At 41.5% G+C, this 19835-nt stretch overlaps 1 protein-coding gene across 1 annotated transcript; it reads left to right on the top strand.

The window, feature by feature from the left end:
• Positions 1 to 6381: 6381 nt before the first annotated feature.
• tnip2 (TNFAIP3 interacting protein 2) lies at positions 6382 to 19452 on the top strand. Its single transcript, XM_046309565.1, has 6 exons — positions 6382 to 7150; positions 7809 to 8114; positions 10167 to 10256; positions 11109 to 11450; positions 11686 to 11808; positions 17686 to 19452. The coding sequence occupies exons 1-6, from the start codon at positions 6809 to 6811 to the stop codon at positions 17977 to 17979; spliced, it is 1497 nt and encodes a 498-aa protein (XP_046165521.1). The 5' UTR covers positions 6382 to 6808; the 3' UTR covers positions 17980 to 19452.
• Positions 19453 to 19835: the final 383 nt, after the last annotated feature.

Genomic DNA, 19835 nt, shown 5'->3' with positions numbered 1-19835 from the left:
TGCAGCAGAGGTAACTCTGGGTCTTCCTTTCCTTTGGCGGTCCTCATGAGAGCCAGTTTCATCATAGCACTTGATGGTTTTTGCGACTTCACTTGAAGAAACTTTAGAAGTTCTTGTCTTAAAGTAATATGTCGTTAGACTGTCGTTTCTCTTTGCTTATTTGAGCTGTTCTTGCCATAATATGAACTTGGTATTTTACCAATTAGGGCTATCTTCTGTGTACCACCCCTTCTTTGTCACAAAACAACTGATTGGCTTAAACGCATAAAGAAGGAAAGAAATTCCACAAATTAACTTTTAACAAGGCACACCTGTTAATTGAAATGCATTCCAGGTGGCTACCTCATGAAGCTGGTTGAGAGAATGCCAAGAGTGTACAAAGCTGTCATCAAGGCAAAGAGTGGATACTTTGAAGATTCTCAAATTTTCAAATTGTATTGCACTATAATCAGAATGGTGTCGATATTATTGTGTAGTTTATCTAATAATCACTGATTAAAGTACAATTAATTACCAATCCATCAGTCTTCTTGCATAAACTTAACCACATTAAAGAGCATTGGGATGCCATGATTCTCTCCACCTCGAAAGAACATAGGCATAGACCGGGGGGGGGTGGGGGGGGTGTTATAGGGTAGACCTATAACCTGTAATAAACAACTTGTGGGATATTGGGTTATCCACCAGTATACCACCCTGCATCCCACTGCAGGCTTGCCTCTGAACCTGAGCACAGTCTGTCCTGGTCAGTGCATGGATGGGAGACCAGATGCTGCTGGATATGGTGTTGGAGGTTCAGTATGGGGCACTCTTCCCTCTGGTCTAAGGATAACCCAATGCCTCAGGGCAGTGAAGTTCACATTGCCCTGCATAGGGTGCAGTCTTTCGGATGGGGCTTTAAAACGGGCGTCCTGACTCTCTGTGGTCACTAATGATCCCTTGGCACTTAAATCAAATCAAATCAAATTTTATTTGTCACATACACATGGTTAGCAGATGTTAATGCGAGTGTAGCGAAATGCTTGTGCTTCTAGTTCCGACAATGCAGTGATAACCAACAAGTAATCTAACTAACAATTCCAAAACTACTGTCTTATACACAGTGTAAGGGGATAAAGAACATAAGGATATATGAATGAGTGATGGTACAGAGCAGCATACAGTAGATGGTATCGAGTACAGTATATACATATGAGATGAGTGTGTAGACAAAGTAAACAAAGTGGCATAGTTAAAGTGGCTAGTGATACATGTGTTACATAAGGATGCAGTCGATGATGTAGAGTACAGTATATACATATGAGATGAATAATGTAGGGTAAGTAACATTATATAAGGTAGCATTGTTTAAAGTGGCTAGTGATATATTTACATCATTTCCCATCAATTCCCATTATTAAAATGGCTGGAGTTGGGTCAGTGTCAATGACAGTGTGTTGGCAGCAGCCACTCAGTGTTAGTGGTGGCTGTTTAACAGTCTGATGGCCTTGAGATAGAAGCTGTTTTTCAGTCTCTCGGTCTCAGCTTTGATGCACCTGTACTGACCTCGCCTTCTGGATGATAGCGGGGTGAACAGGCAGTGGTTCGGGTGGTTGATGTCCTTGATGATCTTTATGGCCTTCCTGTAACAACGGGTGGTGTAGGTGTCCTGGAGGGCAGGTAGTTTGCCCCCGGTGATGCGTTGTGCAGTCCTCACTACCCTCTGGAGAGCCTTACGGTTGAGGGCGGAGCAGTTGCCGTACCAGGCGGTGATACAGCCCGCCAGGATGCTCTCGATTGTGCATCTGTAGAAGTTTGTGAGTGCTTTTGGTGACAAGCTGAATTTCTTCAGCCTCCTGAGGTTGAATAGGCGCTGCTGCGCTTCTTCACGACGCTGTCAGTGTGAGGGGACCAATTCAGTTTGTCTGTGATGTGTATGCCGAGGAACTTAAAACTAGCTACCCTCTCCACTACTGTTCCATCGATGTGGATAGGGGGTGTTCCCTCTGCTGTTTCCTGAAGTCCACAATCATCTCCTTAGTTTTGTTGACGTTGAGTGTGAGGTTATTTTCCTGACACCACACTCCGAGGGCCCTCACCTCCTCCCTGTAGGCCGTCTCGTCGTTGTTGGTAATCAAACCTACCACTGTTGTGTCGTCCGCAAACTTGATGATTGAGTTGGAGGCGTGCGTGGCCACGCAGTCGTGGGTGAACAGGGAGTACAGGAGAGGGCTCAGAACGCACCCTTGTGGGGCCCCCGTGTTGAGGATCAGCGGGGAGGAGATGTTGTTGCCTACCCTCACCACCTGGGGGCGGCCCGTCAGGAAGTGCAGTACCCAGTTGCACAGGGCGGGGTCGAGACCCAGGGTCTCGAGCTTGATGACGAGCTTGGAGGGTACTATGGTGTTGAATGCCGAGCTGTAGTCGATGAACAGCATTCTCACATAGGTATTCCTCTTGTCCAGGTGGGTTAGGGCAGTGTGCAGTGTGGTTGAGATTGCATCGTCTGTGGACCTATTTGGGCGGTAAGCAAATTGGAGTGGGTCTAGGGTGTCAGGTAGGGTGGAGGTGATATGGTCCTTGACTAGTCTCTCAAAGCACTTCATGATGACGGAAGTGAGTGCTACGGGGCGGTAGTCGTTTAGCTCAGTTACCTTAGCTTTCTTGGGAACAGGAACAATGGTGGCCCTCTTGAAGCATGTGGGAACAGCAGACTGGTATAGGGATTGATTGAATATGTCCGTAAACACACCGGCCAGCTGGTCTGCGCATGCTCTGAGGGCGCGGCTGGGGATGCCGTCTGGGCCTGCAGCCTTGCGAGGGTTAACACGTTTAAATGTCTTACTCACCTCGGCTGCAGTGAAGGAGAGACCGCATGTTTCCGTTGCAGGCCGTGTCAGTGGCACTGTATTGTCCTCAAAGCGGGCAAAAGTTATTTAGTCTGCCTGGGAGCAAGACATCCTGGTCCGTGACTGGGCTGGATTTCATCTTGTAGTCCGTGATTGACTGTAGACCCTGCCACATGCCTCTTGTGTCTGAGCCATTGAATTGAGATTCCACTTTGTCTCTGTACTGACGCTTAGCTTGTTTAATAGCCTTACGGAGGGAATAGCTGCACTGTTTGTATTCAGTCATGTTGCCAGACACCTTGCCCTGATTAAAAGCAGTGGTTCGCGCTTTCAGTTTCACGCGAATGCTGCCATCAATCCACGGTTTCTGGTTAGGGAATGTTTTTATCGTTGCTATGGGAACGACATCTTCGACGCACGTTCTAATGAACTCGCACACCGAATCAGCGTATTCGTCAATATTCCCATCTGACGCAATACGAAACATGTCCCAGTCCACGTGATGGAAGCAGTCTTGGAGTGTAGAGTCAGCTTGGTCTGACCAGCGTTGGACAGACCTCAGCGTGGGAGCCTCTTGTTTTAATTTCTGCCTGTAGGCAGGGATCAGCAAAATGGAGTCGTGGTCAGCTTTTCCGAAAGGGGGCGGGGCAGGGCCTTATATGCGTCGCGGAAGTTAGAGTAACAATGATCCAAGGTTTTACCACCCCTGGTTGCGCAATCGATATGCTGATAAAATTTAGGGAGTCTTGTTTTCAGATTGGCTTTGTTAAAATCCCCAGCTACAATGAATGCAGCCTCCGGATAAATGTTTTCCAGTTTGCAAAGAGTTAAATAAAGTTCGTTCAGAGCCATCGATGTGTCTGCTTGGGGGGGGATATATACGGCTGTGATTATAATCGAAGAGAATTCTCTTGGAAGATAATGCGGTCTACATTTGATTGTGAGGAATTCTAAATCAGGTGAACAGAAGGATTTGAGTTCCTGTATGTTTCCTTCATCACACCATGTCCCGTTAGTCATGAGGCATACGCCCCCGCCACTCTTCTTACCAGAGAGATGTTTGTTTCTGTCGGCGCGATGCGTGGAGAAACCCGTTGGCTGCACCGCCCTGGATAGCGTTTTCCCAGTAAGCCATGTCTCCGTAAAGCAAAGAACGTTGCAGTCTCTGATGTCCCTCTGGAATGCCACCCTTGCTCGGATTTCATCAACCTTGTTGTCGAGAGACTGGACATTGGCAAGAAGAATACTGGGAAGTGGTGCGCGATGTGCCCTTTTTCGGAGTCTGACCAGAACACCGCCGCGTTTCCCTCTTTTTCGGAGTCGTTTCCTTGGGTCGCTGCATGCGATCCATTCCGTTGTCCTGTTTGTAAGGCAGAACACAGGATCCGCGTCGCGGAAAACATATTCTTGGTCGTACTGATGGTGAGTTGACGCTGATCTTATATTCAGTAGTTCTTCTCGACTGTATGTAATGAAACCTAAGATGACCTGGGGTACTAATGTAAGAAATAACACGTAAAAAAACAAAAAACTGCATAGTTTCCTAGGAACGCGAAGCGAGGCGGCCATCGCAGTCGGCGCCTCGCTTACTAAGAGTAAGGGTATTAACCCTGGTGTCCTGGCTAAATTCCCAATGTGGCACCCATGGCCTCCTAATCATCCCGAGCTTCCAAATGTCTCATTCATCCACTCTCCTCCCAGTGGAAACTCTTCCCCAGGTTGTTGCTGTAAAAGATAGTAAATTCTCAGTCATCTTACCTGATAATAAGGGTATTTAAATAAATCTGTCTGTTGTCTGAACCAATTGTAGATGCTTGACTCATTTTTGACTCATCAGCTGTCAGAGCAGCTTACAGATCACTGCACCTGTACATAGCCCATCTGTAAACAGCCCATCTACCTACCTCATCCCCATACTGGTATTTATTTATGTTGATCCTTTGCACCCCAGTATCTCTACTTGCACATTCATCTTCTGCCGATCTACCATTCCATTGTTTAATTGCTATATTGTAATTACTTCTCCACCATGGCCTATTTATTTCCTTAACTTACCTCATTTGCACTCACTGTATATAGACTTTTTGTTTTCTTTTGTTCTCCTGTATTATTGACTGTATGGTTTGTTTATTCCATGTGTAACTCTGTGTTGCTGTATGTGTCGAATTGCTACCCTTTATCTTGGCCAGGTCGCAGTTGTAAATGAGAACTTGTTCTCAACTAGCCTATCTGGTTAAATAAAGGTGAAATAAATCAAATAAAAAATGTGTGTTTATTTGAGTTCATGGCCTTGGGCAGTGGTGAAAAAAGGACTCAATTGTCATACTTGAGTGAAAGTATAGACACCTTAATAGAAAATGACTCAAGTAAAAGTGAAAGTCACCCAGTAAAATACTCCTTGAGTAAAAGTCTAAAAGTATTTGGTTTTAAATATACTTAAGTATCAAAAGAAAATGGAATTGCTCAAATATACTTAAGTATCAAAAGTAAATATAAAAGTATAAATCATTTAAAATTAATCATATTTAACAAACCAGATGGCACAATTTAGTTTTTATGTTTATTGACAAGTGTGTGAATTGAACCATTTTCCTGTCAAAATGTAACGAGTACTTTTGGGTGTCAGGGAAAATGTATGAAGTAAAAAGTACATTATTTGCTTTAGGAATGTAAAAGTAAAAGTTGGCAAAAATATAAATAGTAAAGTACAGATACTCCAAAAAACTACTTCAGTAGTACTTCAAAGTAGTTTTACTTATGTACTTAAGGCCCCCAGTGCCTAGAAAATTGTGATGAGCTGTTAACCACTCAGATCTTACTTTCTTTAGGTCAGTGGCCTACATCGACAAGGAAAATAAATGTGAAATTGGCGGCCGATTTAAAAAAAAAATCATGATTTGTTTCGCGTCTGGTGCGACCTGGCCGTTGTTACAATGTATCATTACGAACTGGGTTTGCAGAATGGATACATGTTTGCTTTAAATAACCACAACATTCCATTGCTGATTTCACCCAGCCGGTAAACTCAGTCCTGCTAATAACGCGAAGGTCGTGGGTACGATACAGGTACTGGCCACAGACTTTTGGTCAAAATCCCAATGTAGGCTAGGTAGATCTGAGGTTGATAATTCATTGCCTACGGGTAAACTCATGTATAGGCTAGCCCACGTCCCACTGCTGGCACATTTACAACTGACGCTTTTCCATAATGTTGAATAAAAAATCTGTTTTGTAAACAAATGAATTAAACACACCAGATTAGGGCTACATAATAGCAGACAACCTTTCATGAAATTATTCGGAATTGTCATTAATTCAGGAAAATAGAGCTACCGGCAACTCGTTTTACATTCCATCCGATAAAACAGAGTTTCTTCACGGATTTTTTTACCAAGGCGGATTACTCAAGCAAAGGCCATATGTTTAGAAACCGTCAAAACCAGAATTGCATGATCTGTGGATTTACGCAAATCACAAGAGGGAGGTAGTCTAGTATGTTACCGGAAATGTTGTACGCATGCGCAAATAGTGATTTCAGCTGCGTTTTTAAAATTTTACTCCTGTCAAACTGTCAATTTAGTCCAGTCTACTTTATTATTAGACGATTAACGAAATCATATTATTTAAATTGTTACTGGAATGGATGTTTGAACAACTCGGAAAGGAGTTGTCAATTTACCCGACGTTGTTAAAAAGTAAAGTACAAGAAAAGTCCGCCTATTGTTTAGGGGAAGTCCCTCTAGGAAATCCCCTGCAGTTGTCGGAATTATTTCTTTCCAAATTCAGATGAGCCACATCCTTTAGGCTACATAGTTGACATCCTCCTCAGTCTAATTTTGAAGACATGTTGCATAAACTACGAACACGAACTCTATCGAACCAATAAGCAAAATAATTTATTAAGAAATTGATGGAATATTGAAGATTTTTCCCAATCCCCATCTATCAGAAGCAAAGGTGTTACCTCTGGAATAAGGAACATGACTGGAATAAGGAACGCGATGGATGTCAATTTGGATAATGATACACTGAAAGCAAAGATAAGGAGCTGCAATACATTGAATACTTTCTACCACGAAACTCTGCTGGAGATTGACACATTAAGTAAGAAAATCTACAAAAGGGACAATTTAATCGCAGATTTAAAGGCTAGGTTGGGCAAATACGAGAATACCTGGATCAATGTGGAAGGGTATGACCATGTTGTCATAGCACCGTCCAAATCTTTGCTGGAAAGTTTATGCAAAGAAATCTGCAAACTGAAGCAAAAATGGAAAGAAACAGAAATGAATACGGCTCAGCAAGCAGAGTTGAGCCAAGAAGTGAGTAGAATTTACTGAATAGTATGTGTTCTAAATGTGTATCATGTGAAATTTAGACTAACCCTGTGAAACATAGTTGTGCCTTTTAACATTAGGTTATAGCCCTACTTGAAATTTCAACGTCAATTATTAAAAACTATCCTTTATGACATATGTCCTTTCTTTCATTTTCAATTTGCACATTATGAAAGAAGGGTATTTTAGGCCTACTGTAAATGGTATTCTCTGAAAATAGCCACTAGCCTACACCATGCCTATATGCACTTGGTTTGAGATAACCCTAACCCTATACTAGTTCACAACTGAGGTCTATTGGAAATACTACTAATGTAGGCCTAACCAACCACCAAACTTGCCAACTAGGCTTAATGAAATGTCCCTGCTTCAAAACCACCTTGCAGTGCATAGAGGATGTTGCTATAGCAATAACTTCTCTTTTCCATTTCAATGTGTAGCGGGGGTGCAGGTGACAGTGTTGTTTCGCCTTAACTTCACGAAACAAACACAAATCTGTATCACATAAAAGTCATAATTCAATACAATTAAACACTACAAAAAGCTATATTGTCAATCAAAAATAATAATACTTTTACAAATTATTATTATCTTTGGAATTTGACACTCAAGCCAATTCTATTCTATTCTCTCCCCCCTGAAGGAGATACAGAGGTTGCGACAGCAGCTGAGGGTGAAGGAACGAGAGCTGGAGAGTGTGACCCGTCAACCGGACCACGAGAAGGACCAGGTTATCCAGAGGCTACGCTCTGCCTTGGCAGAGAGGGACCGAGCACAGGCCACCCGTGCAGTTCTGTGTACCTCGCTGGCTGAAGAGGCCGACCAGCTCCGGGGCCAACTGGGAGCCACAGTCAGGGTGTGTCAAGAGTTACTGGGCCGACTAGAGGGAGAGAAGAAGGGAGGAGAGAGAGTGACGGAGGAGGTGAAAATGCAGCAGAAGGCAAAAGAGGTGTGTATGAAGGTTGTATGATTAAGAAATAAGGCCCAAGGAGATGTGGTATATGTTCAATATATCACGGCTTAGGTGCTGTTCTTATGCACGACACAACGCGGATTGGCCCTGGACACACCCCTTCGCCGTGGTATATTGGCCATATACCACAACCCCCCGAGGTGCCTTATTCCTATTATAAACTGGTTACCAACGCAATTAGAGCAGTAAAAATACATGTTTGGTCATACCCGTGGTATACGGTATGATATACCACGACTGTCAGCCAATCAACATTCAGGGTTCGACCCACCTAGCTTAAAATAAGTGTGTAGTAGTATGGTTATCAAGCGCTTTTAACCAATGCAAATTACAATTAACCCCTTACACTCGTAGGAATTGGCCTATATAGATAGGGCTAAATTGAAATGTTTTTAACAGAAGAAACGTGGAAAGAGTATGCATAACCCTGGTAGCAATCAAAAGGGAACAGTTTGGAGATTATGGGAAAATACTTATTAGACTAAAGGTGATGACAAAACAGTTAATCTGACACAAGACTGAATCCAAACTAAATCAACACAATAATAAGTGTGTTTTACATTTACTGTTCTGTTTGCCACAATTGGGGGCAGCAGGTAGCCTAGTGGTTAGAGCGTTGGGCCAGTAACCGGTTGCTCGATCAAATCTCTGCGCTGACAAGGTAGAAATCTGTCGTTCAGCCCCTGAACAAGGCAGTTGACCCACTGTTGACCCACTAAATAAAATGAACTCAAATACTCTGGTAGCATGATAAGGATATCCATGGTCATTTGGGGTAGGTGCAACATAAGACAAAGCAATTACTTGTGAGAGGTCTAACTGGTGTCTCCATGTGGCAACACACCTCTCCAAAGTGTGCGCAGTTCCTACTTAATTTCAGTGCACTTTTATGGCTCAAAGAAGAGACTTCAACTATAAGGTGATATTTTGAGCGCTCCTAGCTGTACCGTTGAAGAACCAGAGCAAGCAGACTTGCACAGTAGTTGTTTTCTTTGGAACTCAGCCCTGGATCTCTGCCTGTACACAATTACTGTTGTTGTTTACGCATTCCAAAAATGGTCCATTTAAAATCACAATCTGGTCAGGTGGGCATCATTTGAAAGTGTGTTCTATTGCGAACATGGCTAGCTAAGTTACGGAATATGATCTAACGGTGCTTTCACAAGGCCATTCAGAAAAGCAAATTGGCATTTTGGTGCGACTAGAATAGAATCACGAGTTCCCGGCAAATGTCTTCGCAATACACCATGACATCTTGTAACTGTACATCAGCATAGTGATCGTTGGCATTGTATATTACATGAGTTCTGTGATATGAAATGGGGAAGTGCACATTTGAACTAACGGGTGTTTGGCTTGCTTGTGTGACACCAAAGTGGTAGTATAATTGTTAACGTCTCATTTTTCAAAGTACATAAGAGTACTCTTTATTGACAGCATTTCCCTCACTCAGATGACACAATTTGTGGGAGATATGGGGGTAACTTCTTGTTCATGTTCAGAACCAATACTGCGCTGGGAAGCAGAGACCTTGCGCTTTGTACGTCACATATAGCATGTTAGTGTACAGCCGCTGCATTCCAATTTAATGTGTTTATCATCACCCAAATCTGCTATTTTTGAACCCATAGAAGGGTACGAGTGTAAAGAGCTAACTCATATCCACAAACTGTATATACTGAATGTTATATTCAGTATATGTGGCCTATGCGGGAATCAAACCCAAAAGCCACACAATCAAGCACTGAACTCCAACTGAGAGATTGGAACAGCAGTGGCTACATCCAAACAACATCCACATCAGCAAAATACTTTGAAAATACGTATGTGCTCACTGGGAAAAGCTTTTTTCACTGTAACTGTCTTTCAAAACCAAAAATTTAAACCAAAAGAGGTTTGTGTACTAAAGAGTTTGGAATCTCTCTGTCTCTGCCATTATGTGCTTTTCAGCCAAGTTGTTAGTGTTTGATTCTGTTGTATTTATAAACAGTATCATTTTGAGCTCTTGTTTCCCCTTTTCATGGTCAGATGTCGGATAATACGGAAGCGGGCCGTGGTGACACTCTGGTCAGCAAACTCCAAGAAGAGAACCAACAGCTAAAGCTAAGAGTGGCATATGTAAGCAGGAACACACTGTAGAAACTCCCTTCTACCTACATGAAAAATTATTATAATTATAATTATAGTATATAATATAATATATTATAGTATACTATGGTATTCACTGTAATGTTTTTGCAGACTTTACTGGAGTATTCACTGTAGTGTTTTTAAGGACTGAATTCTGCAAAAACACAACAGCGAATACTGTAGTATTTAATATACATGACTGTAGTATACTGCAGTATGTACAGTAGTAAACTGTTGTATATGTATACTATAGTAATTACTCTAGTGTTTTTGCAGACTGTAGTAATCCAACATTGTCATAGCAAATGGGCTATCAGAACCCAAGTGGTGCAGCGGTCTAAGGCACTGCATCTCAGTGCTAGAGGTGTCACTATGGACACCCTGTTTCGAATCCAGGCTGTATCACTACACCGGCCATGATTTGAAGTCCCATAGGGCGGCGCACAATTGGCCCAGCGACGTCCAGGTTTGGCCGGTGTAGGCTGTCATTGTAAAAATAAGAATTTGTTCTTAAGTGACTTGCATGGTTATATAAAGGTGAAATATTTTATATATTTTTGAAAGAACCAAAGTTGAACAGCCGTGTGTGTGTGTGTGTGTGTGTGTGTGTGTGTGTGTGTGTGTGTGTGTGTGTGTGTGTGTGTGTGTGTGTGTGTGTGTGTGTGTGTGTGTGTGTGTGTGTGTGTGTGTGTGTGTGTGTGTGTGTGTGTGTGTGTGTGTGTGTGTGTGTGTGTGTGTGTGTGCACGTGTGTGTGTGCACGTGTACGTGTGTGTACGTGTGTGTGTGTACGTGTTTGGGACTAATGTCTTCCTCTTCCCCTCCCTCCTTCATTTTCCCAGGTGGAAGGTCTGAACTCCAAATGGCAAAAGTATGACTCGAGCAGGGAAGAGTTTGTGAGGAGCCTGTGTAAGAGGCTGAATGAGTCTAGTGCCCTGACTGCTACCTCCAGCCCTGCTCCAGGTGTGGGGCCTAGGCTAGGGCCCAGGCCTACACAAGAGCCTGGGGCTGGCCTGGGCTTGTTACCTCAGTTGACCACAGCCAACGCTGGGTTGCTTCAGCAGGAGATAGCCAGGCTCAACGGCCTACTGGAGGAAAAGATGAGGGACTGTGGGAGGTTGGGGAGAGAGCTGGATGAGAACAGGAGACGATACCGGGAGAGCATCCAGACGCTAGAGCAACAGGTTAGTGTGGTGTAGGATCGTCTGACACCTCTCTCTTTCTTTCTCTTTGTCTCTCTCACATTCTCTCTCTCTCTTTTTCGCTTTCCAACTCACTCTGTTTCTCCCTCTGTCTCCCCACTTGAATCCAGAAACCTCTCTTCTCCCTCACATACAGATCTATCCTATTCAGTTGAATCAGAAACATACCCCTCTCTCTTTCTCACACACCATCACCCTTTCCCTCTCTCCTTCACAGGTTCTCATCTACACAGATGACTTTAAGTCGGAGCGGGCAGACAGGGAGAGAGCGCAGGGCAGGATCCAGGACCTGCAAGAGGAAGTATCTCAACTACAAGAGCAGCTACACACAAAGGCACAGGTAAGGCCACACACACAGTCATTACTAACATACATAATATTCAAATGTGTTACAGGAGACAAAAAATATCCATGAAAAGGAAGCTTTTATGTCCGTCCCCTATTTGCCATTTATTGAGGATTGATGATACAATGATGTTTTGACAGACATGTTCTTCATACAGTTCGCTAACGGCTAATAAGATACAGTATTTGTATTTATTAGGGATCCCCATTAGCTGTTGCCAAGGCAGCAGCTACTCTTCCTGGGGTCCAAACACATTAAGGCACTTACATTACATATAAAACAAAGATAAAACATTACATATAAAACAAAGATAAAAAATTACATCATATAACATTACTACACCACTACATATCTACAATACAAAATGTATGATACAACAATATTACAATATACGTGTGCTGGCACTTGTATGCGTGTGTCTGTACCTTTGTGTGTGTCTCTTCACAGTCCAGGCTGTTCCATAAGGTGTATTGGTACCTGTTTTTTAAAATCTGATTCTACTGCTTGCAACAGTTACAGTGGGGCAAAAAAGTATTTAGTCAGCCACCAATTGTGCAAGTTCTCCTACTTAAAAAGATGAGAGAGGAATGTAATTTTCATCATAGGTACACTTCAACTATGACAGACAAAATGAAAAAAGAAATCCAGAAAATCACATTGTAGGATTTTTAATGAATTTATTACAGGCCTCTCATATTTTTAAGTGGGAGAACTTGCACATTTGGTGGCTGACTAAATACTTTTTTGCCCCACTGTACCTGATGTGGAATAGAGTTCCATGTAGTCATGGCTTTATGTAGTACTGTGCGCCTCCCATGGTCTGTTCTTGACTTGGAGATTGTGAAGAGACATCTGGTGGCATTTCTTGTGGGGTATGCATGGGTGTCCAAGATATGTCCTAGTAGTTTAAACAGACAGCTCGGTACATTCATGTTGTCAACACTTCTTCCAAGAGCAATTACTGATGAAGTCAATCTCTCCTCGATTTTCAGCCATGAGAGATTGACATGCATATCATTAATGTTAGCTCCCAGTGTGCTTTTAAAGGCCAGCCATGCTGCCCTGTTCTGAGCCAATTGTAATTTTCCTAAGTCCCTCTTTATGGCACCTGACAACACATCTGAACAGTAGTCCAGGTGCGACAAAACTAAGGCCTGTAGGACCTGCCTTGTTGATAGTGGTGTTAAGGTAGAGCAGCACTTTAGCCTTCTCCCCATCTTAGCTACTGTTGTATCAATATGTTTTGACCATGACAGTTTACAATCCAGGGTTACTCCAAGCAGTTTAGTCACCCCAACTTGCTCAATTTCCACATTATTCATTACAAGATTTAGTTGAGGTTTAGGGTTTAGTGAATGATTTGTCCCAAATACAATGCTTTTAGTTTTAGAAATATTTAGGACTAACTTATTCCTTGCCACCCATTCTGAAACGCACTGCTGCTCTTTGTTAAGTGCTGCAGTCATTTCAATCGATGTAGTAGCTGACGTGTATAGTGTTGAGTCATCCACATACATAGACACACTGGCTTTACATGTCATTAGTAAAGATTGAAAAAATTGCCAGTTATAATTGTAATGGTTTAGCAGATAATAAGAAAAGACAATCAGTATTTACCTGGCTAAAAGAGGAGGAATGTAATATCGATTGTTTACAGGAAACCCATTTAACAGTTTTAGGTGACGTTTTGTGGAAAAATAACTGGGGGGCGCGAAATATACTTCTCCCATGGGCAAAGAAATTCGAAAGGGGTGATGGTTTTAATTAACAATCATTTTGATCCAAATGTGCAAATTGTCCAAACAGATCCTCAAGGTAGATGGATTATTTGAAATATGTTATTGGACAATAAACAGATATGGCTTATTAACCTATATGGTCCAAATAATGATGATCCAAGCTTCATTGAAAATATATATAAGAATTTATCAACTCTACAAGCAACACTAGACTCTATTATTATGGTGGGAGATTTTAATACGGCCTTAAATACCTCTATGGACCGGAAAGAAAATCACACTACAAACTATCACCCCCAGGCACTTAAGGAAATCATGAATGTCATGGATATATTTGAATTAGTGGATATATGGAGACTTAAATACCCTGACCTAGTGAGATATACATGCCGGAGGCTTACTTTCTTATACCATTCTTTCTGGTACCAAAAGTTTTTAAAGTGTTGATAGGGGACAGAATGCGGTCGAATCATCACATATTGGCATATATATTACTCTTACAGAATTTCCACGTGGGCGAGGATATTGGAAATTTAATCAAAGCCTACTAGATGATAAATTGTTTAGAACTAGGACTGACTTTTTACATTTACATTTACATTTAAGTCATTTAGCAGACGCTCTTATCCAGCGACTTACAAATTGGTGCATTCACCTTATGACATCCAGTGGAACAACCACTTTACAATAGTGCATCTAAATATTTTAAGGGGGGGGGGGGGGGGTGAGGTGTCTCCGGAAGGTGGTGATTGACTCCGCTGTCCTGGCGTCGTGAGGGAGTTTGTTCCACCATTGGGGAGCCAGAGCAGCGAACAGTTTTGACTGGGCTGAGCGGGAACTGTACTTCCTCAGTGGTAGGGAGGCGAGCAGGCCAGAGGTGGATGAACGCAGTGCCCTTATTTGGGTGTAGGGCCTGATCAGAGCCTGGAGGTACTGAGGTGCCGTTCCCCTCACAGCTCCGTAGGCAAGCACCATGGTCTTGTAGCGGATGCGAGCTTCAACTGGAAGCCAGTGGAGAGAGCGGAGGAGCGGGGTGACGTGAGAGAACTTGGGAAGGTTGAACACTAGACGGGCTGCGGCGTTCTGGATGAGTTGTAGGGGTTTAATGGCACAGGCAGGGAGCACCGCCAACAGCGAGTTGCAGTAATCCAGACGGGAGATGACAAGTGCCTGGATTAGGACCTGTGCCGCTTCCTGTGTGAGGCAGGGTCGTACTCTGCGGATGTTGTAGAGCATGAACCTACAGGAACGGGCCACCACCTTGATGTTAGTTGAGAACGACAGGGTGTTGTCCAGGATCACGCCAAGGTTCTTAGCGCTCTGGGAGGAGGACACAATGGAGTTGTCAACCGTGATGGAGAGATCATGGAACTAGACATAACATAGGTACAGCAGATCCCCTTACTGTGTGGGACACTTTTTTATTATATTTAAAAAATGGGAGACCTCTTACACTTCAGTGTTTTGTTGCAAAAATCCTAGCAAAATGCTTGGCACATAGAATTAAGAAAGTATTGTCAAATATTATTCATCCTAATCAGACAGTTTTTTTACATGGACGACACATTGGAGATAATATAAAACAAGTACTGGAAACAATAGAACACTATGAAATATTGGGGACACCAGGCCTGGTTTTCAAAGCTGATTTTGAAAAGGCTTTTGATAAAGTACTACTGGAGTTGATATATAAATGCCTAGAACATTTCAATTTTGGGGAATCTCTTATAAAATGGGTTAAGTTTATGTATAGTAACCCTAGGTGTAAAATAGTAAATAATGGCTACATCTCAGAATGTTTTAAACTATCTAGAGGAGTGAAGCAAGGTTGTCCACTATCGGCATATCTATTTATTATTGGCATCGAAATGTTAGCTGCTAAGATTAGATCAAACAATAATATTAAGGGATTAGAAATCCGTGGCTTAAAAACTAAGGTGTCATTGTACGCTGATGATTCATGTTTTCTTTTAAAACCACAATTAGTTTCTCCATGGCCTCTTAGAAGATCTAGATACTTTTGCTATCCTCTCTGGATTAAAACCAAATTATGATAAATGTACAATATTACGTATTGGATCACTAAAAAATACACATTTTACATTACCATGTAGTTTACCAATTAAATGGTCTGACAGAGATGTGGACATATTCTGTATTTTTATTTTTTAAACAAGCCTTAGAAAGTTGGTTGCAATTTCAGTTTAATCCACCTGAAAGGACGGAACAAATAGTACAACAAATATTGTGGTTAAATTAAAATATACTTAATTGCAACAACAAAAAACTGTATTTATCGAAGAAAAAAAAAGTTTAATTTTAGTGAATGATTTCATAAATAGGACTGGTGGAGTTGTGTCACACATGCAGCTAACACAGACATATGGAAATGTCTGCTCTACCCAAAATTACAACCAATTAATTGCAGCATTACCATAAAAATGGAAGAGGCAAGTAGAAGGGGAAAGAATTAAGGAACTTGTATGTCGTCCCTGTATTAAAGAACATAAATGGTTAAAGAAAAGTGTGATAAATAAAAACATATACCAATTTCATTTAAGGACCAAAAAACTGACAGCTGTGCCATATAAATAGCAAAATAGAGATTTTCGATGTACCCATTCCATGGCACATGGTTTATGAATCGATACGCAAAACAACGCCAGATTCAAAACTTAAAATTTTTCAATTTAAAATACTATACAAATTTCTTGCAACTAATAGAATGTTGTATATATGGGGGATACAATCTTCACAGCTCTGTAGATTCTGCTGTGAGGAGGCAGAGTCATTAGATAATTTATTTTGGTACTGTCCATATGTAGCTCGTTTTTGGTCACAGGTCCAGGAATGGCTGAAGAATTGCAACATTTGCCTAGAACTAACGCTACAGATGTGAAAAGCCATAGTCAATCAATCAATAATATAATAATTATTTTAGCAAATTTTAAATTTTTTAATTTACAATCTGTAGAAGCTATGAGAATAGGAAGGCTCAATTATTTTGTGACGCATCACAGCACAGTTTAAAAATATATGGCAAATAGAAATCCGAAATGGATGATGTTGAGAGATAGATGGGAGGGGTTGAATGGAGCTGAAGGGTGGGACTAATAACAAGATAAACAATGTAAAGCATACGGGATCTGTAAAATCTATATATGTTCGGAACTTCTGTGAAATAGCATAGTTACAAATAGAAATCAAACTGGATGGACATCAGAAATAGATGAAGGACTAAGAACAAACGAGAGAACTATTGTAAAGCAGACTGTGTCTGTAAAATGTGTATAATACGTATACATTGAAGGTAAAAGCAGAAGTGTTTATTAGTTTACTCCAATTGGGGGATCGGCGGTAGGGTTTGCGGGGAATAATAATAAAGGTATATTCTTTTTAAGAAGTATGTACGTCTATATAGCTATGTGTATGTATATATGTGTATATGTATGCATGCGTGTATGGATATATATATTTACCAAAAAAATATGGGGGATTGGAAATGATGCAGACAATTACATTGGAAGCAACATTCTTTCCGCAATATTAAGCTGATCCACCCCTTTAAAAAAAGATTGAAAGATTCCTGATTCTACCTGGATTATGTTGGAGAGCTTTCCATTAAAGACCGACCTCTGTTCTGTTAGACAGGTAAATCTTTATCCACAATATAGCAGGGGGTGTAAAGCTATAACACATACGTTTTTCCAATAGCAGACTATGATTGATAATGTCAAAAGCAGCACTGAAGTCTAACAAAACAGCCCTCACAATATTTGTATCATCAATTTCTCTCAGCCAATCATCAGTCATTTGTGTAAATGCTGTGCTTGTTGAATGTCCTTTCTTATAAGCGTGCTGGAAGTCTGTTGTCAGCTTGTTTACTGTAAAATAGCATTGTATCAGGTCAAACACAATTTTTTCCAAAAGTTTACTAAGGGTTGGTAACAGGCTGATTGGTCAGCCATCACATTAGGGAACAACAAAGGGCACTTTCCTAAAATAATAATAATGATATAGTGCTAATTTTATTTGTATGAAGTGTTTCATACATTATCCTCAAAGTGCTACTATGCCCAGTTTGGCTATGGGAAGGAACACTTTTACTCATGATCATTCATTTCTATTCCAGAGCCCTACTAGAGATGTCGACTCCACGTTCCGAGCCCATATGGGACACCGGATCTCCCCACGTATGAGCACGGACTCGGCCGAACCACTGCTGAGGAACAGCGTTGATCCACCTGCGACAAAACTTCAAAGCGGGACATCGCCTGGGGGGGCGTCGGCGGTGTTAGCACCCAGTCCCACCTGGACAAAGTGTCAGGGTTCGTCGGATCTCCAATGCCCAGGATGCTTCACCACGTATGATGACGCACATACGGTGGAGTACCTCAATCACTGTGAGGAGTGTGCCAGACTATGAGCTCCGGCGTGAAGTTTCCTCTAGGTACAGATATAGGATCAGCTTCCGTTCCCCAAACAAAATCATAAAGTGGGGAAAATGCTAAACTGACCCAAGATCAGTGTCTAGGGGCAACTTTGCCCTACTCCCAAGCTATGAGTTACTACCCCGCCCACCCCACTGGGGTGTTAAGACAAATATCACTAACTGATGATAATTGACCACTGAAGAAAAAGCACTACATTCACCCTAAGAAGGGTTGGGACTGGGGAGCTTAGAAAACTGACTAGCTGTGTTCATTAGGCACTAAAATGGAAGAAAACGGACTGAAACAGGGAGGTACTACCTGGGCTTCAGACGCTATGTTCTTTGGTTGTTAAAGGACAGAATCTAATAGATTATCGATGCAGAGTTGGAGTGTCAGTACTAGCTTGGTGGTCGTAGTGGGAGAAATATTGGTATAACTTTATTTTACAGTACATAAAAGACCAGGTATTTACCAGGAAACTACATGGTAAAATGATAACACAGTAATGACTTTGAATTACCTGTTTATTTCTTTTGGATTCGTAACAACAAACACCACTGGCCACCATTTGAATGGGTTGAGCTCCTAGTAGGTACCTGATAAATACCAGTGGAAAAAGTAAGTGTGTAAAATAAAGTTTTTGTGAAATAGCTTTGGTTTGACAAGCCGAAGCGATTTCCAGTGCAAAGCCACTCATGTTTGACTACATGATCCATGTCAATTATCACATGATACTGCATGGGTGTGTTTCTGATTGCGTGGTCTGTAGAAAGTCTAGATGGAAAATTGGATGTTAATTGCAATATTTGAATGTCACAAACCTCAATTCAATATTCCGGCATCAAATTGTTAATCTGTTGCACTTTCCTAACCTGTTTACCAAAGTAATCGTTAATGTACAGATGCATTTATTGGATTTGAAATGCATAAGCTTCTTTCTGGTTTAAGATAATGTATGAACGTTGCCTTTCGTTACCATGGTGCTATTTGTTGTACTGTATATTTTGATGTTGTTGACATGTTTTGTGTAAGTAATCTATTTTCAATTTAACCTATATATATTCACCTATGTGCCTGGAAATATGTATTCACAGTATTATATACGATTGAATATTTATTTGCTATTAGTGGGGCTTTTTCAAATTGGCAAATCTTTACAGTGCTGGGTCAAAATGAACATCGCCATCATGTTTTGAGGTGTCGTCTGAATCCTGGCACACCAAAGCAGTATGTTTCCCACATCCTGGTAGGATAAGACAGTGTGGGAGACAAATTCTCCATAACATGGCACCTTAAAAAAAGTGCCATTTCAGATCTGACATTTGAAACTACATTAGTAGAAATTACCTCTGAACTGACAAGTTTTATTTTTCTAGAAGCCATTGATTTATAAACATGTGATTATCTGTATTAAACTGTTTAATGGAATGGATATTTTTGTAATAAAAAAACTGCTGTTTGACCAATCATGTGGAGTGTTTGTGATACAAACCAGGCAACATCTCAGCTTGAGGAACTGTTGCTGGATTTTTCTTTGTTTGGTGGATAACTTCTTGTCAAATTATAGTTTGGGGTGCAGAGTCAGGAGGAGTGAGGGTGTGAGACAGCGAGAGGCTCTAACCAAAGATTAACCATTGAAACTCAGGACCCAAAGTGTGTGTGTGCATGTGTCCGCACGTCTGTATCTGCATTCGTGTGTGTCTGTATGTGTGCTCGTATGTGCGCATTTGTGTGACTGTACGTTCCTTGTCTGACTGTGTGTATGTTTGTACACACTTTGGAAAACCCCTTCCCAGAGTAGCCTGAATGGGCACGCTGTCCTGTGTGTCAGTGCCACATTCCCAGCTGT

This window comes from Oncorhynchus gorbuscha, linkage group LG17 (genome assembly GCF_021184085.1).
Source record: "Oncorhynchus gorbuscha isolate QuinsamMale2020 ecotype Even-year linkage group LG17, OgorEven_v1.0, whole genome shotgun sequence".
Classification (NCBI taxonomy): Eukaryota; Metazoa; Chordata; class Actinopteri; order Salmoniformes; family Salmonidae; genus Oncorhynchus; species Oncorhynchus gorbuscha.
This window is presented reverse-complemented; position numbering and strand designations above follow the sequence as displayed.

Bases quoted from the DNA above. Each gene is read 5' to 3' on its own strand.
- tnip2 (XM_046309565.1), top strand. From the start codon at position 6,809: ATGACTGGAATAAGGAACGCGATGGATGTCAATTTGGATAATGATACA. The intron at 7,151-7,808 runs GTGAGTAGAATT...TCCCCCCTGAAG, and splicing joins AAGCAGAGTTGAGCCAAGAA to GAGATACAGAGGTTGCGACA. The intron at 11,809-17,685 runs GTAAGGCCACAC...TTTCTATTCCAG, and splicing joins AGCTACACACAAAGGCACAG to AGCCCTACTAGAGATGTCGA.